At 41.1% G+C, this 18,513-nt stretch overlaps 1 protein-coding gene across 1 annotated transcript in view; it reads right to left on the bottom strand.

The window, feature by feature from the left end:
- The window catches only part of hdac11 (histone deacetylase 11), a 113,473-nt gene extending 95,265 nt beyond the window's left edge, over positions 1-18,208 (bottom strand). The window contains exons 1-5 of the mRNA XM_060835154.1: positions 17,775-18,208; positions 8,237-8,276; positions 5,996-6,064; positions 5,434-5,582; positions 5,017-5,117 (exon numbers count right to left, since the gene is read on the bottom strand). Of these exons, the coding sequence (XP_060691137.1) occupies positions 5,017-5,117; positions 5,434-5,582; positions 5,996-6,030 (285 nt within the window). The 5' untranslated portion in view covers positions 6,031-6,064; positions 8,237-8,276; positions 17,775-18,208. The remainder of the gene's footprint in view (positions 1-5,016; positions 5,118-5,433; positions 5,583-5,995; positions 6,065-8,236; positions 8,277-17,774) is intronic.
- Between the last annotated feature and the right edge of the window lie 305 nt (positions 18,209-18,513).

Genomic DNA, 18,513 nt, shown 5'->3' with positions numbered 1-18,513 from the left:
GTATCCTTTTATCACAAGTACAGCTTCAGGTAATGATGTCAAGGGACGGCACATAGATGTGAAATAGGACTTTTCTAAGGTAGATTCTTGGGAGGATTGCTACACCTAATAGTATTGGAATTGGAAGAGAAACTATTTCAAGCGATTTTTCAAATGTTAATACTACACAAGAGGATCAGTCTTAAGCAACCCATGGACTGAGCCCACAAAATTTGTCCAAGAAAGAACGAATAGACAGAAACAGGCACAATGGTAGAATCCCCTGTGTAATTTCATGGTTTGTTCTCGCGTTTACAAAATGGACACTTGACCAAGAATAATCACATCAAAAGCCCTCTGAGGGGAGGAATGGAGTGCAGTGATTTTTTTCTTAAAAACAGAGAAATTAGAATAATACCCATGTCTTACTGAAATAGTGCGATTATAGTCAGTTTTTAATACATTATAATGAAATGAGAAGATCTTGGAGAAATTCAGCAAGTCTGACAAAATCCGTGGAGAGAGAAACAGAGCTAACATGTTGAGTCTTACTTTGACTCTTCTTCAAGTGTTTCTCCGGTTTGTATTTCAGATCTCCAGCGTTTACAGAATTTTACATTTATTTATTTTACTGCTAGTTGGTGCTAGCCTAAAACATATATGTAAAATTATTGCATATAACCACGTGCATATAAAACCTCTTCTTTCTAAGTAAATCAATAACTGATTTTATTACCTAGTCAATATTGCCAAATAGGTGATCCATCTCAGCCTCTTTCTGAGGTCCCTCGTATCACAGATGGCAGTCTTCAACCAATTTAATTCATTCCATACAATCAAGAAATGGCTGGACATGGTGGATACTACAAAGGCTACAGACCTTGATAATTTTCCAGCCAGTACAGCAGGTATGTGTTCTAGAACTGCCATACCTTCAGTCAAACTGTTATAAAAAACAGCTTCAAAACTGGCAACACCCAACAATGTGGAAAATTGTCCAGAGCTATAGTGTACAAAAGAAAAACAGGACAAATCCAACCCAACAAATTACTGCCCCAGTCGACTCAAATCATCAGTAAAGTGATGGAAGGCAGTACCAACAATGCTGGCAAGCAGCACCTACTTAGTGATAATCTGCTCAGTAACACACAGTTTGGGCTCTGCCAGGGCTGACCTCATTGTAACTTTAATTCAACTATGAACAGATGAGGTGAATTCCAGAGGTGAGAGGAGACTGACAACCTGGCATCAAGGACCAAAGCAAAAATAGAATCAATGATAATCAGGGGACAGACTCTCCACTGTCCAGAGTCAGACCTGGCATAAGCAACGGCAGCTGTGTTTGAAGGTAAGTCATTTCTGCAGGAGTTCCTCAGGCTAGATATTTTCTAACCAACCTGTTCAAAGACATTATTAACACATCTCTGGAGCAGATGGGATGTAAACGTGGCTGTCTGGCTCAGAGGTGGGACACTGCCACTGTGCCACAAAAGCACTTGTTCCTCAATTACTTCAAATGACCTTCCCCCCATCAGAAGTGGGATGTTTGCTGATGATTGTGCAATGTCCAGCACCATTTACAGCTCAGATACTGATGAAGCAGCCCTCTTGTGTGCAATTCTGGTCTCCTTGTGAAACTTGAAAGGGTTCAGAAAAGATTTACAAGGATGTTGTCAGGGTTGGAGGATCTGAGCTACAGGGAGAGGCTGAATAGGCTGGGGCTGTTTTCCCTGGAGCGTTGGAGGCTGAGGGGTGACCTTACAGAGGTTTATAAAATTATGAGGGGCATGGATAGGATAAATAGACAAAGTCTTTTCCCTGGGGATCAGGGAGTCCAGAACTAGAGGGCATAGATTTAGGGTGAGAGGGGAAAGACATAAAAGAGACTTAAGGGGCAACTTTTTCACACAGAGGGTGGTACTTGTATGGAATGAGCTGCCAGAGGATGTGGTGGAGGCTGGTACAATTGCAACATTTAAGAGGCATTTGGATGGGTATATGAATAGGAAGGGTTTGGAGGGATATGGGCTGGGTGCTGGCAGGTGGGACTAGATTGGGTTGGGATATCTGGTCAGCATGGATGAGTTGGACCGAAGGGTCTGTTTCCATGTTGTACATCTCTATGACCCTATGACTAAGTAAAAGATGCAAAATATCCAAGTTTGCATTGACAAGTGGCAAGTAATATTTACAGAACATAAATGTCAGGCAATGAGAATTTGACCATTGCCCTGAGACATTTAGTGGCATTATCACCACTGACTTCCCCATATCAACAACCTGGAGGTTACCATTGACCAGAAACTGAACTGGAACAGCCATCTAAGTACTGCGGCTACAAAAACCAGTCAAAGGTTAAGAATCATGCAAACAGTAACTCATCTCCCAAAACCTAATGACAATCTGCAAAGAAACATGAGTGAACACTGAACACTTGCCTGGATAGGTGCTGCTCCAACAACACTCAAAGCTTGACACCATTCACGACAAAGCAGCCCAAATGATTAGCACCACATCCAGCAACTATCATTGCTCAGTAGCAGCAATGTGCACTATCTACAAGATACACTTCAGAAATTCACAATTTTTTTAACTAATTTCACCAAGGCTCCTTTGACAGTACTTTCCAAACCCATGACTACTGCCAGCTAGGACACTGGTAGCAAGTTACAAGAGAACATTGCCTCTTGTAAATTCACCTCCATGTCATTCACCATCCTGACATGGAAATACGTTGCTGTCCTTTGCTATTGCTGTGTCAACATCTTGAAACTCCCTCTCTATCATCATTGTGGGTTTACCTACAAATGGAATGCAGTGGTTCCAGAAGGAAGCTCACCACCATCTTTTCAAGAGCAACTTGGGTCAAGCAATAAACACTGGCCAGTCAGCAATGCCCACATTCCCTGAATGAATAAAAAGTATTGTATTAGTAACTCATAAGCAAAGTAATTGCAGCCAGACTCAAGTCAAATCTCCAATGACATTGTCAATTGACTAAAATCTATACTCTGTTCACCAGTTTTGATATAAGATGAACCTGTCTTATATCTAGCTTGCAACAAAAATTAAGGCAGAGGAGTATCCATTACACTGGCTCTATTCTGTCTGCTAATCAGAGATATGTATTACTGTGATTTTAACAATTTTTTTGGTTTGTTTCTCTGAAGCCAATAATTATCTTGCATTTTTGTATCTATGGCAATTGTGATTTCTTTTCAAACTCAGTTTTTTGAGGCCTACAAATGAACTTTCATTTACTTGGCTTGTTTTGTAAATTTATTTCTGTTCCCACTCAAACAAACCAAGAACCAGAGGGAAATTTTTGAAGTATTTTGCAAAACAATCAAAAAACAAAGAGTAAGTAGAAGCTTTTATTCACAATGAATGGTTGGGCTCTGGAATGTGTTGCCTGGAATTTTCATAGAAGCAGTTCAATTGAGGCATGCTTGTGGGCATTAAATAATTATTTTAAAATAAACAAAATGCAGGGATATGAGGACAAAGCAGGAGAGTGGCACTAAGGCAACATGCCCAGACAGTCAATGCAGACACAATGGACTGAATGGTCTCCTCTGCACTGTAACAATTCTGCAATTATCTTACTTGGGCATTTACCTTTCCCTTCAATTATTTCTTGGAGCTTTTATTTCATGTGGAAAAATTCACTGAAAAGTGAATTGGAATAAAATGAGGGAACCAATGACAGAAGAATGAACAGCAGGCTGAAAATAGCAGGTTACCAGAAAGCAGCAACAGATCTTATGAGCTGGAGGCGTCTCTCATTATGTTCCTATCTAGGTATTTACACATGATGTAGCTTTATGTTTAAGTTCTAGTATACTGGTTAGACCTATGCCAAACATGATTTGTACCAAATTTAAAGTGAAATTGCCTATTTTATTTTGAAGCAGCAGAAAATGTATTGATAGCACACACAATTATCACAAATAACTTGTTTCAAAGAGATACCTAAAAGTAGCACAGAGGTTAAAAAAAGTCACAGTATCACCAGAAAGAGTCCACAATCCACATGTTAATATTGTTTACATTTAAAATAAATCAAGACAATTGTAAAGCATAATATTATATCCAAAGCAAATCTCTGATTAATTTAACTACAACTTTTTTCCTTATGACTTTGATTTCCACCTAACGGTAGGTCAATGTGTCATTGATTTATTATACAGAGCAAATGGAATGTACGTATTGAATAAAGATCGGACATCAAACACAGGAGGAGGTGTGGAGAGCTGAATGATACATATTTTAAAAAGGTTTAGAGAGGAAAAAACCAAGCAATTAATATTAGATTTGATTAGATTAGACTTACAGTGTGGAAACAGGCCCTTCGGCCCAACAAGTCCACACTGACCCGCCGAAGCGAAACCCACCCATACCCCTACATTTACCCCTTACCTAACACTACGGGCAATTTAGCATGGCCAATTCACCTGACCCGCACATCTTTGGACTGTGGGAGGAAACCAGAGCACCCGGAGGAAACCCATGCAGACACGGGGAGAACGTGCAAACTCCACACAGTCAGTCGCCTGAGTCGGGAATTGAACCCGGGTCTCAGGCGCTGTGAGGCAGCAGTGCTAACCACTGTGCCACCGTGCCGCCCAACCTCTGCTTGTTGGAAGTGTTATGCTTCTGTAAAGCTTCTTTTAAAGTATAAAATAAAAATGCAAAATTGATTTCATTTTTGGATTAAAGACAATACTGACCAGAAGTAAAAGGTTTTCTATGGTAGATTTTATTTTTCAGAGTCTAGATTCTTTTGGTATTCTGTAAACTTTAAGGCAGAATAAAAACAGAGCACAAAAAGTATAGCTTTTAGAAAACTGAACCTCTATAAATATGTAACATCTCATCTCAATTTATGTAAACTAACAATATTTTAAAGGTTTTGGCACATGATCATCATATAATTCAACAAACTAGGCATTGATTGCTACAGATTCATTCAAGGGACTGAGTTGCATCCATCCAGAGATGAGAAAACCCAAAGAACACAAATGAGAAAAAAATCACCTTGAGTTTATTGAGGTAGCGCCTTGTGTGCACTACCAATAAGTCATCTTCCTGTGCTTCTTGGGCTTTTACGATGGTCTCGTCACTTATTAATTTCTCTTCTACAAGTAAACAAAAGTCATAGTGATAATTTCCCCTTTCAAAACTACTATTTTGACCAAAACATTTTCTTAAAGTTGAACTGGTCTCTAGATCTCTTAAATTCTACACTTCCTCATCTAGGATTTGAGAACAGTAAACACCTAGGCTTATGAACATTGAAATTCCTATCCTCTGGCACAGAAACAATATTTCTGCAAAACAGTTTACACAAATAAAACACCATGCATGAGCAAACTAGTTAATTAAGATTTTTTTCACCCATAAAATCAGCTAAAATAATCAAAATATAAAGAATTTTTTAAAAAAACGACATACCTTTTAAAAAGTGGACAATTTTCCCCCACTTTCCCGAATCAAAAGGATGAAGCTTTTCCAGGCCCAGAAATGAGATATTATAGTCAGAAGAATATACTATAGGCCATTGTGTTGATAGAAGATCAATGTATAGGTTGGTATTATGTAGCCTTGAAATACAATCAAGTATTTAAAGAATTTTAAAAAGGATAACAACAAAAATCATCAAGTCAATTCCTGTTAAACAAGTGTGCTCACATTCTACTGCGCGATCCACAAACATTCAGAGTTTACTGAACAGCAAAATAAAAAAAGCACAAACAGTCACATCCCTCTCCCTCCAAAATAAAGTTGAGAAACGGAGAGATCAAAAGGTTGGACTCATGTTGTTGCCCTGGGTAGCTAGCTAACAAACAGCATCTCACATAGAGCTCACAGTAAAGTTATGTTGTATAGGCTGTAATGTTACTATTTTGTATAATGTAAAGGCAATATCAATGCTACATTTCATCTTATTCATATTCCAGTGAAATATATAATAATAGAAATTGATTTAGAAAATGAAAAAATATCTGCAACTTACAGTTTGCCTTTGTTTCTGCTTTTATGTTCTGACATCTTCTTTCTTACATGTTCTTTTAGGCTATTAGTCCTGCAGAAGACATAACAATTTAAGCTTTCATCACAATTTCTACAATCTTTTCTCAATCAAACAAAATAGTTTGATGTTGATCTTTTCTCACTGTTCACAGCAGGATCTTGACCAGATGGGCCAATGGGCTGAGAAGTGGCAGATGGAGTTTAATTCAGATAATGGGAGGTGCTGCATTTTGGGAAAGCAAATTTTAGCGGGACTTGTACATTTAATGGTAAGTGAGTGTTAGGGAGTATTGCTGAACTAAGACACCTTGGAGTGCAGGTTCATAGCACCTTGAAAGTGGAGTCACAGGTAGTTAAGATAGTGAAGAAGTTGTTTGGTATGCTTTCCTTTATTGGTCAGAGTATTGAGTACAGGAGTTGGGAGGTCACGTTGCAGCTGTACAGGACATTGGTTAGGCCACTTTTGGAATATTGTGTGCAATTCTCGTCTCCTTCCTATTGGTAAGATGTTGTGAAACTTGAAAGGGTTCAGAAAAGATTTACAAGGATGTTGCCAGGATTGGAGGATTTGAGCTATAGGGAGAGGCTGAACAGGCTGGGGCCGTTTTCCCTGGAGCGTTGGAGGCTGAGGGGTGACCTTATAGAAGTTTACAAAATCATGAGGGGCATGGATAGGATAAATAGACAAAGTCTTTTCCCTGGGGTCAGGGAGTCCAGAACTAGAAGGCATAGGTTTAGGGTGAGAGAGGAAAGATATAAAAGAGACCTAAGGGGCAACTTTTTCACACAGAGGGTGGTACGTGTATGGAATGAGTGCCAGAGGAAGTGGTGGAGGCTGGTACAATTGCAACATTTAAAAGGCATTTGGATGGGTATATGAATAGGATGGGTTTGGAGGGATATGGGCCGGGTGTGGGCAGGTGGGACTAGATTGGGTTGGGATATCTAGTCGGCATGGACAGGTTGGAGCGAACAGTCTGTTTCCATGCTGTACATCTCTATGAATCTAAGTAAATATTTTGCCTGGAGAAAGTGAGGACTGCAGATGCTGGAGATCAGAGCCGAAAATGCGTTGCTGGTAAAGCTCAGCAGGTCAGGCAGCATCCAAGGAACAGGAGATTCGACGTTTCGGGCATAAGAAGGGCTTATGCCCGAAACGTCGAATCTAAATATTTTGCCTCCCTAGTTTTCTCTTACCCTTCGAGAATGAATTTAAACAACACAGTAAAAGAACCTTCACTTCCTTCAAAGAAGAACAAAGCAGTTCCCCTAATATCCTTTCATAAATTCACCCATTATAAAAACCAAAATAAAATTATCTGATCAAATTCACATTGCTGTTGAGACATCCTACAGGTAAACATAAACATTCAAAAATGACAGCCAGGAAAGAAACCTGCTCATCCACGTTATTGCGATAGCTCAATCATTAAAACTAACCAGATGTCCTCCCTCCTCACTTTTCTGTTACAACCCTCAACCTTTGTCCCCTCAAGTGACTCCTAACAATAAAAACAAACATAAAATTAGCTGACATACTTGCCTAATTCTGAGGTGTCATGGCGATGACACATCAGAATTAGTTCATTGATTGTGAGGCACTGCAGAAGTTTCTGTATTTGTATAAATCATGCATATTTTTGCGATCACTCATGCTTTATTCATATCCATTCACTTGTTCTTTCACTGCATCATTAGATAATGAGGGAAACAGACCTTAGAAAGATACAGACTGCTTCTCTCTTATGAGTAAGTCCAAAGCATTTCCCTTTCCTGCATTCTCCAATATTAATTAATAAATTTCCTTTTCTAACTGTACACACTTCCCTCCCTTCTTCACCCCTGCTCAACGTATTCTCAATTGTTTTCTATCCCTTATAGGGGATTTTATAAAGTCAAATCTAACAGAACTGTCTATTTTTGGTTTGACACTGATAAACACAGAGTGCCAGAGTATGCATTATATTGCAGTGGACAAGTGCATTAATTACTACATGCAAAATGATATCAGTATATGTTCTCTTAAAGATATAAAAGTATCATTACATATAATTGAAATAAATAATGTTTCCATTTAGAGGACAGACTACTAAACAAAACCCTTCTTTGTTTGATTGACAGATGAATCATCTGTTGGAGGTTGTCTGGATTCTTAACAAGATTGTACTTTTTCACACTTACACAATGAACTATGAGCAATGTTTTTGATTTATTTTAAACTTACCCATGGTCTACCACAACTCTGAAGAAAATGCACTTCAGGGCTGAAATAGAATAAAGTTGTTTTTGATTAAGAACAGTTACACAGTTGAGCTACTTGAAGTGAGTGACAGCATATTATACAGAGCAGAAATATGAAACAATCTCCTTTTGCATTACTTCTTGAAAGTTAAAGACATGCAATATATTTTGTAATGTATGATATATTAGTATCAATAAGCTACACTATTAAATTATTGTGGGAACATTAGATTTATTTACTAGTTTGAATTCCATGATTGTGCCCATTACTCTGTAATATAAAAGAATTTGCAAGTTTCACAGTAGATACAGAGCAAAATACATATCATACTGGGCAACAGTGATGGGTCTCTAATAGGTAGTTAATACAATCATGTTATTGATCCAATTCTTATTACATTAAGTATTTAATTAAATTATGAGTGTTGTTCAGTTATTTGGCTGAATTTCTCTCCTCCACTGTTACAAATAGGATTTATTTGATATGAGGGCCAGATGCAAGTAATTCTGAGGTTCTTATTGTTGCACATTAAATTCTGTCGCTCTGGTATCATTCATTTAATTTGTTGGTTCCGATATTTCACTTTAATACTTTATTGATTGGATCAATAAAAATAACATTAAGTAAAGAACCAAATGTTAAATGAACGGTAGAAAACTGCCAATGAGAAACTACAAAACTTCTTTGAAAACAATCAACCTTAACTGACTTGCCAGTAAGCAAATTAAAAAGGTGTATGCAAAGTCAATATACATTTTAAAAAATTGGAAGATATAATTTTTTTTTCAAAAAATCCAAGTTCCAAACTGATATCTTGAACAACACATTAGAAATAATCTTAATGTTGATTACTCTTAGTCCTTAAATTTGTCTTCTGATTGCTAATGACTTAATTGCAGTGTTTACTTGAAGATTTCCAACTCATTTAGAGTCATAGAGATGTACAGCACTGAAACAGACCCTTTGGTCCAACTCATCCATACCGACTAGATATCCTAAATTAATCTAGTCCCATTTGTCAGCACTTGGCCATTATCCTTCTAAACCACTCCTATTTATATACCCATCCAGATGCCTTTTAAATGTTGTAATTGTACCAGCTTCCACCACTTCCTCTGGCAGCTCATTCCATCCTCTGGCAGCTCATTCATGGTCACTCAACTACAATAATGTAACAACATTACTTAATGAAGATGTTTTCAGAAAATGTTTTCTGTGAGCTTTTTAGTTGACAGTTCAGCCAGATTATTATGGTCAGTGTATATCCTTCAAATTGGATTAGTTAAATCTGCAACTTGGTTTTCAATGTGACTACAAGAACTAGTCAGAAGCTAGGTATGGTGCAGTGAATAATTCACTTCCTAATGCCAAACCGTCCACCATTTACAAGGCACAAGTTAAGAGTGTGATGGAATAACACTCACTTGCCTGGATGGATGCAGCTCCAACAATACTGAAGAAGCTTGACACCATCCAGGACAAAGCAGCCCACTTGCTTGGCACCACATGCAAACAGTGAATCACTTCACCACTGGTGCCTAGTAGCAGCACCATGTGCTATCTCCAAGATGCATTCCAGAAATTTGACAACAATCCTTAGACACACCTTCCAAACCCACAACCACTTCCATCTTGAAGGACAAAGGCAACAGATAATTTGAGAACACCACCATTTTCAAGCTCCTCTCAAAGCCACTCACCATTCCAACCTAGAAATGTATTGTTGTTCCTTCACTGCTTTAGGAAATTTTAGGAATTCTCTCCCTAACTGCATTGTGTGCCTACCTACAGCACATGGACTGAGGAAGAAAGGCAACTTACCACCAGTTTCTCCAGGGCAAATAGGAATGGGCAATAAATGCTGGTCAGCCAACAATACTCACATCCCACATATAAAGTTTAAAATGTACTGGATTTATATTGTCCCAATGCACTTGGTAAGGTGCCACATCATGCTTACTGACCGATAATAAACACTCACAGTGTATGAGTTAGCACGCTGGCACAGATGAAAGATTTGCTACTTAACTGGAAGCAGATAGTATTCATAAATGGGTCTTTTTTCTGGCTGGCAAGATGTAATGAATGATGTGTCACAGGGATTATTTGCTGGGAAATCAACTATTTACAACTTAGAATTATTTCAAAGAAGTGATGGAAAGTATATTTGCCAAATTTGCTGATAACACAAGCATACATAGAAAGGTTAATTGTGAAAAGGACAAACACGTAAGCTACTGGGGAAATGTTAGGAAAATTAGAGTATAATGTGAGAAAATGTGAAATTGTTCTTTTCAGAAGGAATAATGAAAAAAAAGCATTTCTTCTAAATGAAAGAAGTTTGCAGAGCTCGGAGATGCTGAAGGATCCTAGTGCACGATTGCAAAAAGCTGATATGCAAATACAAAAAGTAGCTAAGACCACTAATAGAATGTTATCAATTATGGCAAGGACTGGTGATTACAAAATAGGGAGGTCCAACTTCAGTTATATGGGGAACTGATGAGAGTGAGTTTGCATTTCTGTACATAGTATGAGTAAAAAGTGATGCCTGCAGATGCTGGAGATCAGAGCTGAAAATGTGTTGCTGGTTAAAGCACAGCAGGTCATTTTCCTGATGAAGGGCTTATGCCCGAAACGTCGAATTTCCTGTTCCTTGGATGCTGCCTGACCTGCTGCACTTTAACCAGCAACACATTTTCAGCTCTGTACATAGTATGGTCAGCTTACGTATGGAAGGATAAAAATGCATTGGAAGCAGTTTCATAACAATTTTAGTTTGGCAGAGTAAGAAGTGACTTGATTTCAGTGTACAAGATCCTATGGAGTCTTAACAGTGTAAGATGTAGAGAGGAAGTTTCCTCTATGGAAGAATCTAGCCCTGTGGATAACTGTTTAGAAATTATGGCTCGTCCATTTAAAACAGAAGTGAGACAAAAAAAAAGTCTCAGTGTAGAAGCACAGTCTTAGAATTTTTTTAAGGCAGAGGTAGATTGATTTCTGGGAAGCAAAGACATAGAGTCATAGAGTCAGAGATGTACAGCATGGAAACAGACCCTTACTTCCTCCTCTGTAATATGGACATTTTGCAAGGTGTCACCATCTATTTCACTACTTTCTATATCTTCCATATCTTTTTCCATAGTAAATACTGATGCAAAATACTCGTTTAGTATCACTCCCATTTTCTGCGGCTCCACACAAAGGCTGCCTTGCTGATCTTTGAGGGGCCCTATTCTCTCCCTAGATATCCTTTTGTCCTTAATGTATTTGTAAAACCCCTATGGATTCTCCTTAACTCTATTTGCCAAAGCTATCTCATGTCCCCTTTTTGCCATCCTGATTTCCCTCTTAAGTATATTCCTACTGCCTTTATACTCTTCACTTGATCTATCCTGTCTATACCTTACATATGCTTCCTTCTTTTGTTGAACCAAACCCTCAATTTCTTTAGAGCTGAAAATGTGTTGCTGGAAAAGCGCAGCAGGTCAGGCAGCATCCAAGGAACAGGAGGTTCGACGCTTCGGGCATAAGCCCTTCTTCAGGAATCATTCCTGAAGAAGGGCTTATGCCCGAAGCGTCGAACCTCCTGTTCCTTGGATGCTGCCTGACCTGCTGCGCTTTTCCAGCAACACATTTTCAGCTTCTGATCTCCACCATCTGCAGACCTCACTTTCTCCTCAATTTCTTTAGTCAACCAGCATTCCCTATACCTACCAGCCTTCCCTTTCACCCTGACAGGAATATACTCTCTCTGGATTGCCGTTATCTCATTTCTGAAGGCTTCCCATTTTCCAGCCGACCCTTTACCTGCGAACATCTGCCCTCAATCAGCTTTTGAAAGCTCTTGCCTAATACCGTCAAAATTGACCTTTCTCCAATTTAGAACTTCAACTTTTAGACCTGCTCTTTCCTTTTCCATGACTATTTTAATCTAATAGAATTATGGTCGCTGGCCCCAAAGTGCTCCCCCACTGACCCCCTCAGTCACCTGTCCTGCCTTATTTCGAAAGGGATATGTCAAAATGTGGATTTTATGCTACAGTCAGATCAATGAATTTAATACACGCCGTGACATCGAACAATTCTTCCGTCGCCTCCGCCTCCGAGCTTACTTTCACAATCAGGACTCCCTCCCCCCACCTTCCGAGGACCCCTTCGCCCACCTCCAACACACTGCATCCACCTGGACACCTCGTGCTGACCTAATACCTGCCCTCGACCTCTTCATTTCCAACTGCTGACGGACATTAACCGCCTCAACCTGTCTACCCCCCTCCTCGACTCTAACCTCTCACCCTCACAACGCGCAGCCCTCCAATCCCTCTGCTCCAATTCCAACCTCACCATCAAGCCAGCGGATAAAGGGGGCGCAGTGATAGTCTGGCGCACTGACCTCTACACCACTGAAGCCAAACGCCAACTCGAGGACACCTCTTCCTACTGCCCCCTCGACCATGGCCCCACCCCCCATCACCAAACCATCATCTCCCAGACCATACAGAACCTCATCACCTCAGAAGATCTCCCACCCACAGCTTCCAACCTCATAATCCAGGAACCTCACACTGCCCGGTTCTACCTCCTTCCCAAGATCCACAAGCCTGACCACCCTGGCCGACCCATTGTCTCAGCATGCTCCTGCCCCATTGAACTTATCTCTACCTACCTCGACACTGTCGTATCCCCCCAGTCCAGGAACTCCCCACATTTTTTCGAGACACCACCCACGCCTTCCACCTCCTCCAAGAATTCCGTTTTCCTGGCCCCCAATGCCTCATCTTCACCATGGATATGCAATCCCTCTACATCTCCATCTGCCATGACCAGGGCCTCCAAGCCCTCCGTTTTTTCCTCTCCAGACGTCCCCAACAATACCCTTCCACCGACACTCTCGTTCGTTTGGCCGAACTGGTCCTCACCCTTAACAATTTCTCCTTTGAATCTTCCCACTTCTTCCAGACCAAAGGGCACACGTATGGGCCCAGTTATGCCTGTCTCTTTGTTGGCTACGTGGAACAGTTGATCTTCCGTAATCACACCGGCACCACTCCCCACCTCTTCCTCCACTACACTGGTGACTGCATTGGCGCCACCTCGTGCTCCCGTGAGGAGGTTGAGCAATTCATCAATTTCACCAACACATTCCATCCTGACCTTAAATTTACGTGGAACATCTCTGACACCTCCCTCCCCTTCCTGGACCTCTTCATCTCCATTAATGATGACCGACTCGACACTGGCATTTTTTTACAAATCCACTGACTCCCACAGCTACCTGGATTACACCTCTTCCCACCCTATCTCTTGCAAAATGCCATCCCGTATTCCCAATTCCTCTGCCTCCGCCGTATCTGCTCCCAGGAGGACCAGTTCCACCATAGAACACACCAGATGGCCTCCTTCTTTAGAGACCGCAATTTCCCTTCCCACGTGGTTAAAGATGCCCTCCAATGCATCTCGCCCACATCCCGCACCTCCGCCCTCAGACCCCACCCCTCCAACCGTAACAAGGACAGAACGCCCCTGGTGCTCACCTTCCACACTACAAACCTTTGCATAAATCAAATCATCTGCCGACATTTCTGCCACCTCCAAAAAGACCCCACCATCAGGGATATATTTCCCTCCCCACCCCTTTCCGCCTTCTGCAAAGACCGTTCCCTCCGTGACTACCTGGTCAGGTCCACGCCCCCCTATGACCCATCCTCCCATCCTGGCACTTTCCCCTGCCACCGCAGGAACTGTAAAACCTGTGCCCACACCTCCTCCCTCACCTCTATCCAATGCCCCAAAGGAACCTTCCACATCCATCAAAGTTTTACCTGCACATCCACTAATATCATTTATTGTATCCGTTGCTCCCGATGCGGTCTCCTCTACATTGTGGAGACTGGACGCCTCCTAGCAGGGCGTTTTAGGGAACACCTCCAAGACATCCGCACCAATCAACAACATCGCCCCGTGGCCCAACATTTCAACTCCCCCCTCCCACTCTGCCGAGGACATGGAGGTCCTGGGCCTCCTTCACCGCCGCTCCCTCACCACCAGACGCCTGGAGGAAGAACGCCTCATCTTCCGCCTCGGAACACTTCAACCCCAGGGCATCAATGTGGACTTCAACAGTTTCCTCATTTCCCCTTCCCCCACCTCATCCTAGTTTCAAACTTCCAGCTCAGCACTGTCACCATGACTTGTCTGGACTTGTCCGACCTGCCTAGCTCGTTTTCCACCATCCACTCCACCCTTTCCTTCCTGACCTATCACCTTCATCTCCTCCCCCACTCACCCATTGTAGTCTATGCTACTCTCTCCCCACCCCAACCTCCCCAAGCTTATCTCTCCACGCTTCAGTCTCTCTGCCTTTATTCCTGATAAAGTGTTTTTGCCCGAAACATTGATTTTGCTGCTCGTTGGATGCTGCCTGAACTGCTGTGCTCTTCCAGCACCACTGATCCAGAATCCACAATGACCATTATATTTAATGGTAGAAAACAGGCCTGACTGGCTAAATGGCACACTTCTGCTCCTTGATAATTTGGATTACTTCATTACACTCCACCAAATTCAATTCTAATGAACTCTTACAGAACCCTGTCATAAGTATTTGTAATTATGACTTGAGCAATTTTGCTTCTCCAAGTGCATGTGGAAATTTAAAATACCTATTATATAATTTCAAGACTCAGAGGCATATTTTTAAGGTGAGAGGAGAGTGATTTATAGAAGACATAAGTGTCATTTTTTTTTGCACAGAGAAGGGAATGAAATTCCTGAGGAAGTGGTGGATGTGGGTACAATTACAATGTTCAAAAGACATTTGGATAGATTCATGAATAGGAAAGATTTGGAGGGATGTGAGCCAGGTGCAGGCAGATGGGACTAGTTTAGTTTGGGATTATGGTCAGCATGGACTGGTTGGACCAAAGGGTCCATTTCCATACTGTCCGACTCTAGTGGCTCTATATGCCACAGAGACATGTTTCTACTTATCTGGATTACCACTATATCACTATTATTTGGAAGTCTGTAGAAAACATAAAGATCATGCTGCACACTGAGAAGGTATTTAATGCATTTTGACTTTACCAGGTCTTTGAAAGAGCTAACCAATTTGCCTCACTTTCTTTGCTGTTTTCTAAAAGTCGCAAAACTGTCTGTTTCTAATTAATTTAGAAAAGTTAAAAGTAAATCTGCTTCCATCATGCTTCGAGGCCAAGAGTATCCCCCTTCCTGTCCTTAATTCTATAGTGTGTCTACAGTCTGCTCACTTCACGAAACTCCTTTCTACTGAAACAACTATGATTTTTAAGATGAGTCAACGACTTGCACTTAGAGCATCTTTAAAATAATCAACTGACTAAAGAGGGATTTCACAGCGGCTTAACAAATAAAATCTGACACTGAGCCATAGAACACACACATGACCAAGAGGTTGTTAAGAGGAAGGTTTTAAAGAGCATATTAAATGGTTTTAGTATTTTCTATAATCTCATCTGTTCAGAAAGTACAGACAATATATTTTGTTCTGCCTATTGCTGTCATGCCACCTCTTTCTTATTTCTACAAAACCTACTCTCCACACCTGCACCTTCTCCCACAATTGGTCAAAGAAATTCAACAACCCTTTATGTTCTGCATTTCCCAGTACTAGAACTCCTCCTGTCCCAATACTGCCACTACTGTCATCTCAAATGTTACACAAACGCTATATGATCAGCCCTAGATTCATTATATTTACAAAAGAAACATTGTTTCCTGGTCCTTCTTCTTGAGCTGTAACTAACTTATAAACATTAGCTAAATTATGAGCTGATAACAAAAAAGTAGTACAAAACATAGTCAGGAGGAGATGGAGAAGGGGAAACTTAAAGTTGAAGAGAAAGACCAAGGCAATAATATTTTGTAGCAACATGGTAATAATGACTAGAGTGTGACATGAAGGAACAGAGTGTACAAACATAAGAGGAAACCAGAAAGACAGTCAGAGCAAAAGTATCAAAAAGACAAAATTAAAGGCTCTTAATTTCAGTGCACTCAGCATTTGTAACAAAATGGATGAATTAATGGTTATGATCAAATAACCACTATTGGCACTTAGCTAAAAGGTGATAAAAACTGGCTGCGTCTTTGGAAGTGCTTGAAGTTTTGTGACAGAAGGAAAAGAAAGTTCAGTTCTTTTTGTAAAGTAGTTAAGAAATGGTAAGGGAACCAAGTGTCCAGTGGGAATAATGCACCAGCCCGCAGGCCGTAGATACACTGTAGTACAAACATAAATTAAAGAATAATGGGGGCTGGTGCATTATTCCTACTAGACACTTGGTTCCCTTACCATTCCTTAAGTACTTTACAAAAAGAACTGAACTTTCTGTTCCTTCTGTCACGAAACTTCAAGCACTTCCAAAGACGCAGTCCAGTTTTTATCACCTTTTAGCTAAATGCCAATAGCGGTACAGTAGAGAAAGGTACAGTATTGTAATAATCATGAGTGACCTTAATCTTCAAAATAGATATAATATATCAAGTCAGCAAAAGTAGTCTTGAGGCTATGTTCTCAGTGTGCATCAGGAGCAGTTGCTTAGAATAAAATGTCAGAACTAAACCAAACGAGGTGATAGGTTATTTAAATCTTGCAATATGTAATGAAAATTTTTTTTTTGGTTAGGGATTCTATAGGTTAGAATAATCATATCATTAAAATGTCACATTAATCTGAGATTGAGAAATTTGCTCTGAAATGATCTTTAATTTAAAGAGGGCAAGTACAAAGGCAAAAAGAGAGCGGCTAAAGTGGAATAGAGGAATAGGCTCACAAGGTAATATGAGACAGACATCAAAGTATATTTTGTAATTCACAAAGATACACTCCATTCAGATTGGTTCCTGGAATGAATGAACTGCCAGATAAGAAAAAGTTGGTCAGGTTAGGTCAATATGATGTTTAGAAGGATGTGATGATCTTGAAACATAATATTTTGTGGAGACATTGAGAGAAAACATCCTCTCATCGGGGTCGAGAACTACGTGGCATAATTTCAGAATGAAAGATCGCCCATTTGATATGGAAAGGAGAGGAGTTTCTTTTGCCAAAAGGTCCTGGATCTTTGTAATTCCCGTGGGAGCTGTGCAGGCGAAGCTCAGTCTACATTCAAGATAGATGTATTCTTCAAATTGTATGGGAGTCAAGGGTGTGGGGAAAGGAGGAAGATGAGGCCAGGATCAGATCGGTCAATGGTCATTGTGAATGGCTGAGTCGGCTCCAGCCTACTCCTCTTTCTATTTCTTGTAGAAACTAAAAGTTTTATTCAATCGGGCCCTTCACAAATGCTACAGGTGGTTTTCCAAAACATGCAATATAAACTACAAATCCAGAAATGAATTGCAAACGCAACCTCTGTGTACAAGTTGAACGTTTTCGTCCAGTGTCTGAAATAACACTGGCGATTTACTTTGCAGTAGAGGGATTGGTCTCAGAACACTTCCAGGTGAAACCCAAGTGGCTGTGAAGTGGAGAATGTACCTGTCAAAACAGTGCGCGCTGACAATCACAAGACCCTCTCGCAAGTGCAGGAACTCAGCTCTTGGGGCCTGACGATCTTCAGATTCCAGAGGGGAGAGAGCCCTGGGAAACTGCGGCTTCACTCCAGCTTCCTGCTTCGCGTCTCCCTCTGCAAGAGCAGAGGAGTGTACGCCCTGAACACTTGCGTTTCCAGAGTATCACCTTTGAAGGGTCATACTCGGGCTGTTGAAGCCCTGAAGGTTGAGGCTCTGCTGTCAATAAGCTGCGGGCAGTCGCTGCGCTCCCTCATCACGTACGGCCTCACGCCGATTGTGCGCAGAGTTGAACGTCAGTCAGACCCGCGGCGCTGCTATTGCTGCTGCTCTCTGATCTCTAACCCGATCGGCCCCTCGCAAAGCTCGGCCTTGCTGACTCAGAGTACCCAGGCATGTTTGCTGAGGGAGAGAGAAAAACGCCGTTTAGTAAAATCCCGGAGCTATCAGAACGCAAGTGCGGTTTGTTTTTCATTTACGGATGTAAGTCGAAGGCAGCGCGTCAAACCCCAGATACAGCAACGAGGGAGGCCGTTCGGCCCACTCTGTCGAGGAGAAATGCTCCCTCTGACTCCACCAGAGTGCCATTCCTCCGTCTCACCTTCCTGTTCAGAGTAAACTTCTTGATTGAAGCTGCTGCTACTGCACTGTCAGTCATTTCATTCTGAAACTACTCGCACACAAACATACCAGTTACTAGTGAGCGA

This window comes from Hemiscyllium ocellatum, chromosome 14, assembly GCF_020745735.1.
Source record: "Hemiscyllium ocellatum isolate sHemOce1 chromosome 14, sHemOce1.pat.X.cur, whole genome shotgun sequence".
Taxonomy (NCBI): Eukaryota; Metazoa; Chordata; class Chondrichthyes; order Orectolobiformes; family Hemiscylliidae; genus Hemiscyllium; species Hemiscyllium ocellatum.
This window is presented reverse-complemented; position numbering and strand designations above follow the sequence as displayed.